At 48.1% G+C, this 16,250-nt stretch overlaps 1 protein-coding gene across 1 annotated transcript in view; it reads left to right on the top strand.

Moving 5' to 3' along the window:
- Positions 1-16,250, top strand: part of LOC119965073 (slit homolog 3 protein-like) — a 758,703-nt gene that overhangs the window by 656,771 nt on the left and 85,682 nt on the right. The window contains exons 27-29 of the mRNA XM_038795337.1: positions 698-795; positions 8,522-8,661; positions 14,955-15,048. Coding sequence (XP_038651265.1) covers positions 698-795; positions 8,522-8,661; positions 14,955-15,048 — 332 coding nt within the window. The remainder of the gene's footprint in view (positions 1-697; positions 796-8,521; positions 8,662-14,954; positions 15,049-16,250) is intronic.

Raw genomic sequence — 16,250 nt, 5'->3', positions numbered from 1 at the left:
CACGGGGAGGATGTGCAGACTCCGCACAGACAGTGACCCAAGCCGGAATCGAACCTGGGACCCTGGAGCTGTGAAGCGATTGTGCTATCCACAATGCTACCGTGCTGCCCATGTCTGTGAGCACCAGACAAAGCCTGATAATTCTGCACATGCTGATAGGTCAACATGAGCCTTTGAGCAGGCAATGCAGAGCAACATCAGATTCTGGTTGGCCGAGTCCCCTTAGAGCTGGAAAACAGACTGGTCTGAAAATTGAGGCACGCAAGAGGCGACTAGGCGAGGAGAGAGAGAGGCAGAAGATCCTGTGTTTTACCTTTGCGAAAAAAGGCGAAGCCAGCAGGTTTCTCAACCAGGACTGAGGGCAGGCCAATGAGGCGAAATCCACTAGCCAAAGTGAGCCAGCCGGTCAGCAGCTGTCGAGCAGCAAGGGGAGCAAACGAGGGGCGACATCGACCCAGCCAGGGCTGAGAAGGACAGGCTAACCAGGCGAGAAGCAACCAGCAGCCATCATGGAGGGGGGAGCCTTTGCCAAACTATATTAAACCACTTGTGGAATCAAATCCCAATGTACGTCCTACAGAGCTGGAAGGGAGAAAATTGGCGTGAGTGTGAGGGACAATGCATTAATTTACTGATGGTGTTTTGTGCTCTTTTTGAGAGGACATCAATAAATCCTCTGGTCCTTTCATCCCCACAGGGCCAGGACTGTGCTGTTCCCATCAATGCCTGCATCAACAACTTGTGCCAAAATGGAGGGACCTGCCGCCTCAGTGAGGGAGAGAAACGTGGATTCAGGTGCTCATTTAAATAATTAAATAATGAAGATGAATTTTTGTTCTTCTGAACCTAAGCTTAGTCAAATCAGGTTTCATAGCTGTGAATGTAATTATATTAAAACTGTTCCTTGTTGCTAAGAAAGGTTGAGCATAACCTGATGCACAATTCACGAGCAAAGAAGAATGGTTGGAGTTAATAATAATAATATTTATTGTCACAAGTAGGCTTGCATTAACACTGCAATGAAGTTATTGTGAAAAGCCCCTTGTCGCCACATTCTGGCGCCTGTTTGAGTACACAGAGGGAGAATTCAGAATGTCAAAAGTACCTAACAGCACATCTTTCGGGATTTGTGGGAGGAAACTGGTGCACCCGGAGGAAACCCACGTAGACACGGGGAGAGCGTGCAGACTCTGCGCACACAGTGACTCAAGCCATCGAAGTCTAATGGGTGGCCTGTCCAGCCATCTGCCTCATCCCCCACCACAAATACCTGAGGCAGGGATAGTGTTGGGTGGTCTGGCTTGCAATGCCCAATTACTAGCCTCATTCCACCACCATTGGCATTGACCAACAATGGGAGAGGTTGACACCAAGTGGCCAGCCCGGCAGATTTCCCTGCATGGGCTGGTGATGGGATAGGTGGTGATCCCTCCTTATCTGACTCCTCAAGGGCCATTGGAGGACCACTCAAGACGTAAGCTCCCACAGGTTGTTTCCCCCCTCCCACCCCATGGCCTCATAAACCCTAATGTCTGTCCACCCCTCCCCTGCTGGAGCAGCCCTCACCAAACTCCCTGTGACTTACAAAGTTCCGGTTCACAGCAGCTCACCTCCTCAACGCACAAGTGCAATACTGGCAGTGGCCACCACTCGCGCTGCCAAGAGCTCAAGAGCTGCTAGCCTTTGATTGGTCACCAGCTTTCTGAGATGGCACATCCTGTCCCTAAGGGGCAAAAATTGTGCCTCCCGCCTGTCAATGGCCAATTGTTAAATTGATCCAAACTGACCATTCTTCCTCTGGGGGTGCTCCTCCCTCACTTTGTAGCAGGAGAGGTGGGAACCACTGAGCCCTGAATAATTCAGCCCGAGTTTTTAAGTGAAGGTATTGCTGGGCTAATTCACTTGTCACAGAGTTGCTGGGGAGATTAGTATCTGGAGGTTTTGAGGGTTAAAAGGTTTAAAAACATTCACAGTGGGGCATTGTACAGTGAATATAGGGGAGCCAAAGGGCACAGTGATAAATTAATACCTTTGATTGGGCACTTGAACTATGTGGGGGTAGGAAATGATATAGAAACTGACAATATTTATACAGTGGGAGGAAAGAAGGCTAAATTAATTTATCAATTGAACTCTCATAATATCTTTTGAGGCAATTACAAACTACACAACAAATGGATACAGGCTGGGTGAAAAAATGAAGAGTCTAAATGTACTTTGAGGGCGATGAATATATGGAACCAAATTCCCAGTTAGGCAGTGAAGGTGTTAGCAAATGAAAGAGGTCACTGGTGAGGTATGGAGGAGAGAGCACACGATCAATCAGTCCTATTTTGCAGCTCAAAAGAAAATTATGGAATGATTAAGAGCCAAATATATTATTTATAAGGAGGAAAATGTTAATTGGAAGTTTCTCTTGAATAAACCCCTGATGTTTAAAAAAAAAGTGAATGTTCAGCAAAAGGGAGAGACTCTTATACAAATTTGCAAAGCAAGCAGTTGGGTTGTTAGCTTTGATGCGATGTGAAAATGAAGCTTTCGTGATCATTCATAATAATTCATTTGAGAGGATGGTTAAAATCATGTTAACCTAAAAAGGCTAAGCAGCGATCAAAATTTCTGCTTCAAAAATGCTCAAAAGTGGAGAGAAAGATGGTGGCAAAATTCAAGTCTCTAGCTGTTGTGTTAGGTTTTGCAGATCTGTTATCTTTTTTAAATGCTTTCCTCAGTGCCTGGGGCAAAAATGAAAACCTTGTACTCTGAAAGTTGATAGTATCTGAAAATCTCCCTGGAAATTAATTTGATTTTACTGGGGGTTTATGGTTGAGTGATTGCGCCTTTTGAAGTGTTATTTCTGGGTAGAGAATATGACTAAGCTCCCATGAACTTTCCACAGTCTCGTACACAAGTTCAGAAATAAAAATGTCACTCTCAAGTCTGGCCTGCTGCATCAATAACCCAAGCCCGAGACTGCTTTATTTACTCTGGATAAGGTCCAATGATCCAGTGTAATAATAAATGTAATCTTTCAATGCCCAATAAAATTCATATTTTTGACCTCCGTTTGTCTGCAAACGTTTTCGCCTTTCTTCACCAGAAAGTTTTGTTTTAATTTGTGCCCAGTAAAGGAGAGTGGGGGATGAAGCCTGGGGTATGAAACAAATTGTAAAATCTAGTACTGGGGTCAAATTTTAAATTAAGTGGCCGGTCATTTAAGACTGAAATTAGGAGCATTTTATTCTCTCAGAAATTTGTGATTCTCTGGAACTCTCTTCCTCAAAAAGAAGAGGAAGCAGAATCTTTGAATATTTTTAAGGCTGAGACCGATAGATTCTTTTATTAATAAGGGGGTGAAAGGTTATCTGGGGTAGGCCGGAATGTAGGGTGGAAGTTACAAGCAGATCAGCCATGATCATATTGAATGGCATAGTAGTCTCAAGGGGTCAAGTGGCCTACTCCTGCTCCTAATTCACATTTTCGTCTGTTCTTAAGCCGCAATTTGATGTCAGCAGTTCCTGATCATTGTGTTGCTTATAGTCACAAAAATTGATGACATTTGCTCTTCCGCATGAGATGTGGCATTGTTGGATGCTCTTTTCTGCACCCAGAGATGTATCTTAGTGGCACAAGAATAGAAGTTCAGAATGAATTCCTCGAATATTTGATCAAACAAGCACTGTAGGTCAGATTTCCACAGTTAGTTACTTTTAGGTAGGCCCTGTAGCCCTCACCCTTCACACCTCGCCACCTCCTCACCAATTTGTCATACCTCCTCCATGCCAACTCAATGGAAACTTACCTGGCATCCACCATGGCAGATTTCAGAAACCGTGTGGAGATTAATTTTTTTTGAAAAATCTAAGATAGCTCTCATTCTATACACTTGATAATGAAAACAATCTCCAATTCCGAAAGCCCATTCAAACCTCTTTAAATATCAAGTCGTTAATCTCTTATAAAAACAAATTTCAATTCATATCTCACATTAAAAACAGCTAATCCTTTAATACTCCTTAAGCCATCACTCAAATTGTGAACTCAGAACTCCCTGCTGAGATAATTGCAGGTTTGAAACTCAGCCAAGCTTGCATTGGAATGTCAACAACTACTGCATGTACAGATGCTATAGCAATTGCCCTGTCAATCAAACTAATGCAGCAACTTTTTTTAACAACCTACAGTTTAAAAATTTGACAGTTAAATAGACTTTACCCTGCCCTTCAACAGCACTTGAGCCTACTACATTAATTAGTGGCTCCCACGCTGTGGGTTAAGGCCTGTGCAAAGACCCAAATGGGGTCTGTCAGAACTCAGCACTGAGTTCAAATATCTCTGTTATGTTCAAGTTTCCTCCCTTTTTGAATCATGTCCCTCCTCCTTTTCCCCACTGGCAAAAATTAGATATGTCGGAAATGGGACTTCAGCATTCGTGTCTTGCCCTCCATCTCTAAAGGAAAATCCAGCCCTCTAAATAATATTGCCAGCAATTTATTTTTCTGCTTACGGGAACTGCGAAAATGTTCCTCCGCAATTCAGGCCATTGCTTAAAAGCTGCAGTAATTGTCTAGGGATGGAGGGACTGATTGTTGTTGAGCAGAATCAGAAGGTGGGATTTTCAGCTCTCACCCCACGGCGTGTTTTCCAGTCTCAGCTCGCCATTAGCTGCTGGCAAGATCTTGCAGTCCCATCAATGTCGATGGCATTTTGCATGGCTCGCCTGTCCCACCGTCGGGGAACCCACCGCAAAGGGTGGCCATTGGCAAACTCCACACGGACAGTGACCCGGGGTCGGGATCGAACCTGGGTCCTCAGCACTGTGAGGAGAATTTGAGGGATATTGACCACAATGTCCTTCATTGCACTTGCATTTTCATCTTAATTCAGTGCAAAACTACTGGAAGAATAGTACGAGATCAAATTCAAATTTGGTGGTCCCACACCAATAATAGTCATCCAAGTAGGTAGCCTTGTGATTGAGTCGCACTGTGCCACCTCTAACATACCAGCAGGAGTTTGCACAAGGTTTCAGCTCCCAGACCTTTGTTCCAGAACTATTTTGGATCTTAATTTTCATGAAAGATAGTGAGTGGATGGTATTGGGATCTATACATGTAAACCTATTCTACTCTTGGAGTTTTGGAATTTTCAGTCAAACATTTTTTTGTTCGGAGAGTAGGACTATACTTTAAAGTGTAGTAGGAGATAGAGTGAGTTAGCACACACTCCTTTTCTTTTCTGGGAATTTAATTCCTCGCCTGGAGAGTTGTAAGGCCTCATATAAACTGAGTTTGTACAACCTCAGCCCAGATCCCATTGAGTGGTCTTCCCATAATTCAGCACATACTGACACAAGATTAGCAATAGTGGGATCTCACTCATAGGGCGCAATTCTCCAGGCTTGTTATGTTCTCGCTCGAGCGAAAAGAGGCTCGTGAATAGCGGAAAGGCCAAAAATGAGAACCGTACCAGATGCCAAGCAGTTTGTGATGCAACCAGCCTGCTCCCGTAGGCAAAATCAGGATCTTGGCTGAGAGAGATGGGCCAAGGGTTCGGAGGTTGGCCTGCATTGCGGAAGAAAGTGACAGAGGCATCATACTAGTTGTGCACAATTATTTTGTGTAACAATTCCTCACTCTCCCGAAGGTGCCCGCTCCCTACCCCCCCCCCTCACCCCCTCCCTACCCTCAACCACCCCCCTCCCCCTTCCCTAGTGACTTCAATGATCTTCAATGTACTTTGCCTTCCTAGCTGTACCGTTACGTCTAGTTGCATTCCCAGGATGCACATCATAGGTGGAGGCATCCAGCTGCTTATCACATCAAGTGGCCTTCGATGCCCTTGGCAGGTGTCCTCTGGGGGCTCTGGGGTCAAGGGGCCTGGCTCGTTTGTAGGAGTCACAAGCACAGCCGTGCCACCCTGTCTTGTGTGCTGGGCTCATCAGAGGGGTGGAACTCAGCGGAGCTGGTGGACGCTGTCGCATCTCCCTTCCACTTCCTTCCAGTCGGTGCTCAGAAGGCCCTGGGGTTCACCTTGGGATGGAGGGGCAGTTGGTTCGAGCCCAGGCTGCCCCTGCATCACCTGGCTCTGGCAGCCCAGGTGACTCCCCATAGTCTGCATCATCGTATTGACGCCCTCAGCGATGCTCCTCAGTGACTGGGCCATGCTCTGCCTCAGCAATGCCCACCTGCGACTGAGACAAGCTCTGCAACGCCTCAGCCATTCCCATCTGAGAGTGGGATATGTCCTACATAACCTCAGCAAGATCAGCCTGGTACTGGGTGACATCACCCAGCGAGGTGGACATTCTGCCGAGACCCTCAGTCATGGCCCTGGACACCTCCACTAATGCTGCTGATGTCGTGCACCGGGCTCTCCACTGCGCTCGTCACCCTAGCAGTGTTGGCTGGCTCCAACCCGCGCATGCGCGTCTGATGTCACAACGGCTGACGGCTCCAACCCGCGCATGCGCGGTTGCTGTCTTCCCCACCGCTGCCCCGCAAGACGTGGCGGCTTGATGTTGGGGGGCGGTGGAGGGGATAGAGTGCGTCCCTCTGAGAAGCCGGCCCGACGATCGGTGGGCACCGATCGCGAGCCAGTACCCTCCCGTGCGCGGCCGTGGTGCTCACTCCCCTCTCCGCCCCCCACAAGCTTCAAACCAGCTTTTGCCGCCATGTTAACGACGGCAGTGACCAGGTGTGGTTGCCGCCATCGTGAACCGGTTGGGAACGGCAGGCCGCTCGGCCCATCCGGGAGAATCGCCAGTCGGCGTGAAAAACAGCGAGCGCCGATTCTTCCGAGCGGGGGGTGGGAGAATCGCGGGGGGCGCCAGGGGGGCGTGTCGTGAGTCGCCCGGCCCTCCCGCAATTCACCCACCCGACGTGGGGAGCGGAGAATCACGCCCATGATTCTGCACTGGTGGAGGGTGCGGGTGACAGCTGTGACACCTCGATTGTGTCGTTCTCGGAGTTCTCCTCCGAGGTGTTCTCCTGGGAGTATGCCACCCGGGATGGGCTGGCGTTGTCGGCTGGAGGACCTGCGGGAGGATAGACATGTGGTCAGAGGGAGGAATGGGTCAGTCAGTCAGACAATAACAACTCACATTTGACAGGTCTTTTGGCTGGGGCCTGGTGGTTCCTCACCTCTGTGGCATTCAAAGCCTCCGTGTTGGTTACCTCTCTGTCCTCAGCCAGCCCAGTCACCTCCAGGTCCCGCTCCTCGAAGAGGGTGAGGATTCTTATGTCTGGCACCCCACCGTCAATCTGGGCTCTCTCCCAGCGATTGTGGAAGAGCTTTTCCTGTGGAGAAACAGGGAGGGCATCATTTGCTACATGCGTGGTTCACAGTGATGGGAGGGGAGTTGTGAAGGAAGGGTTGGGGGTTTGAAGAGAGAGGGAGGATTGGTGGTGGCATGGAGAGTTGGGGGGATGGATGATCGCTTGGAGGCGGAAAGGTCACGGGAGGGGTGGAGGTGGGGGGCTGTGGGCATTGGTGTCTATACTCGTGCTGCCCGGTACAGATCATTGACCTTTTTCCGGCACTGGAGGACAGTCCCCCTGGTCACACTCCCAGTACTCACAGCAGTCGCCACCTCATCCCAGACAGCACTGGCTGCCCTGTGACTGACCGTCAAGGACCCTCTGGGGAACAGGACATCCCTCCTGGCCTCCATTGCGTCTAGGAGCTTGGCGAGATCTGCATCCCTGAATCTTGGGGCCGTTGTCTTGTGGCATCATTTTTGTGAGCTGGCTCGGGTTGGCTGAGCAAGAGCTGTTTAAATGCTGCTCGAATTTGTTAGCAGGGGCATGGCGAGCGCGGTGCCGGTGAATCAGCTGGCCAGCCTTCATTTGTGGTGAGCAGCCCGTGAGGCCTCATTAAGTGTACCAATTAACGTTGAATAGTGTTGCCGACCACGCTGGGCCGAGCACAGGGAGGTTCGCGGCAGTTCCCGCTTGCTACCACGCTTAGAAATTTTTCCGGAAAATCACGCCCCAAATCTCTGGGTTGGCCTTTGTGGAAAGTGGAAGTGGCACATCCTGAGTAGCCAAAACATATAAACCTTTACTCTGCACCTAACTTATGTTATATCCTGAACATGTGACAGTGTGGAAGGAGCTCTACTTTGTGTCTAACTCAAGAGATGCCTATTAATGGCCGACAGAATTATCTGTTTTCCTTCTGATCAAGTAATGAGGCCTTGTAAAATCTATCCTTGGAACGAACCATGCTTATTCAGTCGGAATAACCTGAAATCTTTACTGGTAGATCTTTGTCTTCTGTCTCTGGTCTCAGCTCAAATCCAAATCCAAGATGAAGAGATAAGTATCTTACCTGTGACGGTGTTCAGTTCCTTTGGCCAACCAGAGAAAGAATGTAAAGTTTGTAGAGTGGAGAAAGAGGAAGGACAATGTGAGGGGATATTTATAATCACATCCTCACACGTTCTTGTTGCCACCCAGTACTTATTCAGTGGAACCTTAACTTGCTACGTATTTTTCAATTCATTTTTCTCCATTTGTTTTAGATGCCAATGCCCTGCTGGCTTTGAAGGACAGCTGTGTGAGATAAATCCTGATGACTGCGAGGACAATGACTGTGAAAATAACTCCACATGTGTAGATGGAATCAATAACTACGCCTGCCTTTGCCCACCCAATTACACAGGTATTGATTGTACGGAATCTCAGGACAGAGTCTCCAGCACATGGAATCATTTAGAGATCTATTCTCCTCTGACATCCATCCATGCAATACAAAGCCACACAAACCAGGAACTCCCCAGGCTGATCTCAGCAGCCCTGAGCTTAGAATGTGGAGTATCAACCACATTCCCAGCTCTGGGTTCCTATCGAGTGTCGCTTGCCTGAAAGTGCAGATGTGTGATTATCATGTAAGAACAGAATTGAGAACGGCCTTAGTTTTGATGGCACCTGTATTTAAATAGGCTGCAGAAATTCTACATAGGAAAGGTACCAGAGTAAGGATGATGCCGTGGAACCTTCTATGATCAGGATTTAATCTGGGCATAAGGTTGGAGAACCGGTGGGAGCCCCAATGCTGTTTGGTTCAAGTCAGGCATTTGTCTGGGCAGCACTAGGCCTTCCATCCAACTATACCCCCAATAGGGCAGAAATCACACCCCAGAAGCTGTCGGCCAATTGGCCAAACATTCTGCTACGTGCTTAAACTGATATCCGTACCATGTAGCAAAGGCCTCAGAGACAATTAAGAAACGGCTGTAATAAAATACACATTCACAAAGAAAACACGGTGTTTCGAGGCACTCTTTAAAATTCTCTCCAGAGTGTTCTGTGATTTTTAAGCTTTCACAATGCAGTCCACATGTGCATATCCTTTTCATCCTTCAGAGATGGCATGTGGTTTCCAGGCAAGGATTAACTCCAATCTAAACCACAAAGGATGGAGTCTATAAAAAGGATTAAAATCAGAGGTTAAATGATTGGAGTTTACCTAATTCCAACCAGACCCGACACAACCCGAATTCCACAGGGAGTCTTATCACTTCAGCCTATGAACAGACAGGCGCAAAATGCCTTCCCCTGGCTAAGCTGACGTAGATTCCATGATAAGGAGCCCAAAACCTTGAAATATTGTTTCTTTTCATGGAGACATGGATATTATTATAATTGCGTTGTAATCCTGCATTTGTGTGTCTGTCCTTGATTTTCTAGGGATGACTTCAATTCCAGACTGGTATAGTTCCCTTCTAGTTGAAAGACAAAACTGCCATTAATTTGTCTGGATGAATATTGCCCCCAGTTCTGGCCACCAATTCACATGAGTGCACATGAATGAGGTCATTCTTAAAATGTAATGCTGTGAGTTTATGTAACAGGGTCTTTTCAGACCTCAGGGGGTGGTTGTCCCTGCCTGTTTGCGTGTTGACCCAGGCCCAGTTAAGAGTTACAAGCCATGGCCAATTGTGGAACAAGGACATTTTCAGTGGCGGAAGAGCTGGAATCTTGAGGTACAATGGCTGCATACAGGCGGGTGAGGATCCTGCAAGAAGAGAAGACACAGGGAAGGCAACCGTGAGGCCTGGAGAAATGATCAGAGGAGCTGCCCTGCGGCAGATCACCACTACATAATGCAGGGGGATGAGCAGCAGATCCTGGGGTGCTTCTTTGAAACATTAATGAAAGCTGAGTCACCTGCTCTTGAACAATTGCGAGACATCTTGCTCATTTTTGGTAACAGACTCATGAGGCTGGATTCTCTGTCCCGCCAGGTCAGATTTCTGGTTCAGCACGCCAACGGGATACTCTGTTTAGCCGGCTGGTCAATGGGGTTTCCCATTGTGGGGCAGCCCCACGCCGTCGGAAAACCCCCAGACTGCCGGAAAAATGGAGAATCCGACGGCGGAGAATCCAGCCCATCATGCCAATATCTGGGCTGGATTCTCTGGTTGGGAGACTATGGGCTGGATTCTCCGATTCTGGGGCTATGTCCTCATGCCGGCGTTGGAATGGTGGCGTTTTACACCTGAAAAACTGGCGCAAAATGGCTGCCGATTCCCCGTTTTGCTGGGGGCTAGCAGGGCAGCAGAGTAGACCACCCGCTCTAGGTGCCGATACGCCCAGATAATTGCCGGGTCCGTTGCCGCGCATGTGCAAGGCGGCGGCCGCTCGCGGACCCGGCCCGCGAAATAGTGCCCCCCCCCTTCGGCCAGCTCGCGCGCCCCGGACCACACCCCACAGTGCCCCCAGCCTACCATCACGCCCACCAGAAAAGAAACCCTTGTTTGGAAGCTAAGGAGCAATCCAGACAGGGGTACTGAGTAGAATTACAGCTGTAACACTTATCTCGAAACTCCTCTGTCCATTCCAGGAAGGAGAGAACAGTTGTGACCTGCCTCTGGTTCCCACAGATCCATTAGCTGCAAACCTTTCATAACTTTCTAGTAGTGGTCTGTGATTGACAGCTTCTGCAAACCACCTGCAGCTTTGATTCATTCACCTCCCTTCATGGCCTAAGTGGTGAAACCCCAGTGTTTGCAAACATTGCCCACATCAAGGGAAGGTAAATGCTGTGAAATCACAAGCTTGAGTGCTTGGAATGCACTTACCGCTGATGTTTACAAACATTGGGATTCCACCACTTAGGACGTGAAGGGAGATGCATGAATCAAAGCTGCAGATGGTTTGTAGGAGCTGTCAATCATAGACCACTACAAGAAAGCTATGAATGACTTGCAGCTAATGGATCTGTGGGGTCCAGACGCAGGTCACAGCTGCTCTCCTTCCAGGAATGGATGTATGGAGCTGCAAGATAAGTGTTCCAGCTGTAATTCTTCTCACTGTCCCTGCCTGGACTGCTGTCTAGTTTCCAACCAGGGGTCTCATTTCTCAGGGGGTGGTCTCATTTCAAGGGGAGGAGGTGTGTCTGTAGGAGGGGAGTGGGCCCCTTTAGGCAGGAGGTCGCTGGGGCAGTGGTCCCCCTATTATTGGGATCCATGTGTGGGGTCCCTCTATTACAGGTGTCCCAAGGGATGTGGGGGGTGGGGGTGGAAAGTGGAGGCGTGGGCAGGCAGTGCATTGTTGGGTGGGGTTGGACCTCAGATGGGCTTGGTTGGGATCTACCAGCGTGGCTCTGGTGTGGTGGACCTCATGATGCCCCCATGACCCACTGCGAGGTCCACCATGCCAGGGCCATGCTGATAGAGACCACAAGTGATCCACACACATGTGATTCCAAGCCGCAGAGACCAGAGAATCACGGAAAGCCAGAGCATGGGCCTGCTAAATGGATGCGAATCAGAATTAATTTTTAAAAATAAATTTAGAGTACCCAATTAATTTTTTCCAATTAAGGGGCAATTTAGCGTGATCAATCCACCTACCCTGCACATCTTTGAGTTGTGGGGGCAAAACCCATGCAAGCACAGACAGTGACCCAGAGCTGGGATCGAACCTGGGACCTTGGCGCCATGAGGCAGCAGCACTAACCACTGTGCTGCCCTCATCGGTCTTATTGACCCATTTGCATTTATTTATGTCCCCCTGCTAGTGCGCATCGTGGGCCTCATTCACACCACCACCAGGGGGTCGCAGCATTTCGTTTGGATCGGCACCTTGACCCGAAGCCCAATTCTCCGTCCTATTGGTGAACACATTCCGGGTGTCGCGGGATGGAGAATCCTGCCCCATATCTTTTAGGACATCTTAAAGCACTTCAGATGCATAACTTGTCATGTACGGAATCACAGAAGCCGATCTTCTTATAGAAAGGTATCACACATAAGTGAGGTGGCATGATGACACAGTGATTAGCATTGTTGACTCACAGCACAAGGGACCCTGGTTCAATTTCGGCCTCGGGTGACTGTCGTCTGTGGAGTTTGTACGTTTTCCCTGTGTCTGCGTGGGTTCCTTTCAAGTTCTCCGGTTTCCTTCCGCAGTCCAAAGATGTGCAGGTTAGGTGAATTGGCGATGCTAAATTGACCCTTGGTCTCCAAAATGTAGGTTAGATTAAGGCAGTGTTTTAAAAACTTTTTTGCCCGGGACCCATTTTTGCCCGACCTTGGTGAATCACGCCGGCCGACCTTCACGACCCACCATTTTCATTCACCTTTAATGTGACAGATGAGCTTGCTTTGTTATTCAATGATGCATTTCTGATAATGACCTCAGCTGATGATTTAAGGCCTCACTGCATCCGTTGAAAAAAATAAAGAGGTTTATCCTCGAACTCGCCCTGTTTAGTCTTCAAATATCTTTGAAGTTTTGAGGGTTTTAAATTTTCATTTGCCAGTGATTCCCTGCATTTCACACACATGAACTTTGAATCCTGCTTCGCAGTGGAACAATTAATAACCCATACCTCAAGAAATCATCTTTATGCTGCTTTGTTCCTGTTTTCAGCTTCTTCTTCATTGGTTGTTCACCAGAGGTCCAGGTGTTCACACCAGCACTGCTGGCAGCTGCAAAATGGAGGAATCTCTCTCATTCCTAGAACACATGATGTCAGCGACAGAGTGCGTGACCTGCTCTTTGCCGCTGCTCTCGGTGGGAGGACTCCCTCGTTTTCTGAAACAACTGGCCCTGGACAGCGTGCTGATGTCAGGAGGAGGCGGCCCACTCCGCTGGGCTCCGGGCCTGCGCACTGCTTGATCTGGCACACATGCGCGGGATGGTCGGCAAATCTCAAACGTCCGTTGCAGCAGGCCTTTTTAAAGGCTCTGCAACCATCCCAAAACCTGCCCGCGACCCACCCACGGGTCGCGACCCTGAGTTTGAAAACCCCTGGATTAAGGGGTTAATGGGATAGGGCTGGGGAATAAGCTTGGGTAAAGTACTCTTTCAGAGGGTCGGTGCAAAATTTGATGGGCTGAATGGCTAACTTCTTCACTGTAGGGATCCTGTGATTCTATTCAAAGTTAGATAAATGACCAATTTGTCAGCTTTTAGAAGGTGTCGATTGAGGGAAGGAAGCTATTTTTCTTCATATAGTGTTATCAGATCTTTTAAGTTCAGCTTTATAGGCAGACAGAGCCTTGCAATGTCTCATCGGAAATATGGGCAAATAGAAATTTGTCTTGGACCATCGTGTAGAATGGGCCACGTGGTGTTGACTGGCTGTTAAATGCCCCACCAGATATTTGAAGTAGTGGGGCATTTAACAGGCAGTCGATGCAACACCACCCATTTTGTGCTCAAGCCCAAGAAGAATTTCCGGTGAAATGCTCTGACAATGCTGCACTCCCTCAGTTTGTGCGTCGGAGTGCCAATACAGAAAATGAGTTCAAGCCCTGGAATGGTGCTTGAATCTGTCTGACTTCAGAGTGCTACCAACTGAGCCAAGCTGATACTTCGCTGAACTAATCTGTAATCAGTGTCTGAGAATCGCCTTTGCACTCAGCAAATGGATTGGAACTCAATAGCTACAAACCGTGATGTGGTGCTGTCCAAAATACACTTATGGAGGCAAGGATAAGTGGGAAGATCGAGTCAATTAGGAAAAGATGGGTAACTGCCCTCTGTGTTATTTTCTGTCAAGCAATCCAGTTTTTTTTTTACGCAGGCTCTCTGGCAATTTCTGTTAATCAAATACCCGAACTCTTGTTTTCTTTCAAAAAGACCAATTTGTCCACTTTGCTTGTTTAACACTGTGGAGCCTCGGTATCTAATGGAGTTACTTGACTTCGCAATGAGATCTCGGGCTGGGTTCCCCGGTTCCCCAGCCATGTGTTTCTCGGCAGCACGGCGTTCGCTGGCAGCAGGATTCTGTCGTCCCGCCGATTGTCAATGGGATTTCCCATTGAAGCCACCGCACACCGCCGGGAAACCCATGGGCGGTGGCGGTGTGTGGGGGGGGGGGGGTCGTGGCCGGGGGGGGGGGTGGGGGGGGGGGGTTGCAGGAAAATTGAATCACAATAGGCGGAGAATTGCTGCAACCCTTGTCAGTTAAAAAGGAAATATCAAGTCACGATCTTGCCCTGTTGCAATCCTCGTCCTGCTCCCTAATTAATTTTGAAAAATAAATCAAAGCGGAAAGTGACAAGTGATATGTCAGTGGGAAAGAGGCCAGCAGGCTTCTTCGCTGCTCAATGTTTCAAAATTGGCAAGCTTGAGTAATTGATAGAGACAGTTTAAGTGGCACTGCAGGTACATAAGTTTCATCATTAAAATCATCCCAAGGCTGTTGAGTACCTGCGCTAACTTTCTGTGATGATTAATCACCAATTATTGTGGAAATGCAGCAATTTCTTAAAACGCACGGGGTGTCTGAGGGCTAAATGTCACGTTGGCGATGCCAACAGTGGTCCAACAACTGGTGGTGATTCACAACTTCTAGCAGATCTCTGTCCTCACTGGAAAGTGCTGTGTAATTTACATACTAATACCAGTTTGTGTAATGATCGTGCTGCCATTTCCCAGAATATTCTGACCCATGAAGCTATAACATCTCAGTGACCCACGGCTTCTGTCTCTCCGCAGGTGAGCTATGTGAAGAGGTTGTGGATTACTGTGTCCCAAGTACTAACCCCTGCCAGCACGGCTCCAGATGTATCTCAAAGGATAGGAAATACAAGTGAGTATGGGGTTTTGATCCTTAATTGGAATTGTTTGGGTCATTTGAATCACTTCATCAATTTGATGAAGTTTAAACATCAATCAAATCTCTTCATTACTTTTTTGCAACCTCCTACTTTCTTTTCCAGCCTGAAAAGAAGAACTATTATTGCTATAATGTTTTTCAGCGAGACATGCTAAAGTGATTCACTGCCAGCGAAGAGTCTTTGAAGTGTAGGCAAACACAGCAGCCAATTTGTCAATGGCAAGATCTTACAAATAAGAAAAGGGATGAATTTTTTTAAGGATCTGAGTTATGATGGTGCTGTATGAGGGATAAACGGTGGCTCAGGCATCAGAAGAATTTAGAATGACGTGGGATATTGAACTGGCAGGCATGACGTCAATTCAGTATAGAATTATAGAATCATACAGCACAGTAGAGGCTCATTGGCTCATCAAGCCTGCACCAACAACAAAAAATGACACTAATCTACACAAATCCCATTTCCCAGCACTTGGCCCATAGCCTTGAAATTTCAAGTGCTTGTCCAAGTACTTTTTAAAGATTGTGAGCTTTCCTGCCTCAACTATTCCCCCAGGCAGTGCATTCCAGATTCCCATTACCCTCTGGATGAAAAATGTTTTCCTCAAACCCCCTCTAAACCTCCTGAACTGAGTTCTCCGCTGGTGGGATTCTTTGTGGCGCCGGCAGCACACCCAGGCCCGGGTATTTCCTGGTGGCGTGAGGCTGCCCACAATGGGAAACCTCAGTAGCCGGCTGTGGGACCGAGAATCCCACTACCGGCAGGGGCTGGCCTCACCAGTTTTCTGGTGCAACGGGACAGAAAATCCCGCCCAATGCCTTTCAACTTAAAAGTACGCCCCCTTGTTATTGGCCCTTCAACTAGGGGGAACAGCTGCTTTCTATCCACTCTGCCCATGCCCTCATAATCTTACACCCCTCTCAACTTTCTTTGCTCCAAAGAAAACAATCTCCACCAACAATAGATCACTCCAGATGACTCAGTCAGTAGTGCACTGAAATGTCACATAGGTATGACAATGTTGCTCTGTTACTCGCCGGGCTCAACTCCACCTTGGGTGACTGAGTGGAATTTGCACATTCTCCCCGTGTCTGCGTGCATTTCCTATGGGTGCTCCGGTTTCCTCCAACAGTCCAAATATGTGCAGGTTTGGTGGATTAGCCATGCTAAATTG

The sequence above is a fragment of the Scyliorhinus canicula genome, chromosome 4 (assembly GCF_902713615.1).
Source record: "Scyliorhinus canicula chromosome 4, sScyCan1.1, whole genome shotgun sequence".
In the NCBI taxonomy this organism is placed as follows: Eukaryota; Metazoa; Chordata; class Chondrichthyes; order Carcharhiniformes; family Scyliorhinidae; genus Scyliorhinus; species Scyliorhinus canicula.
This window is presented reverse-complemented; position numbering and strand designations above follow the sequence as displayed.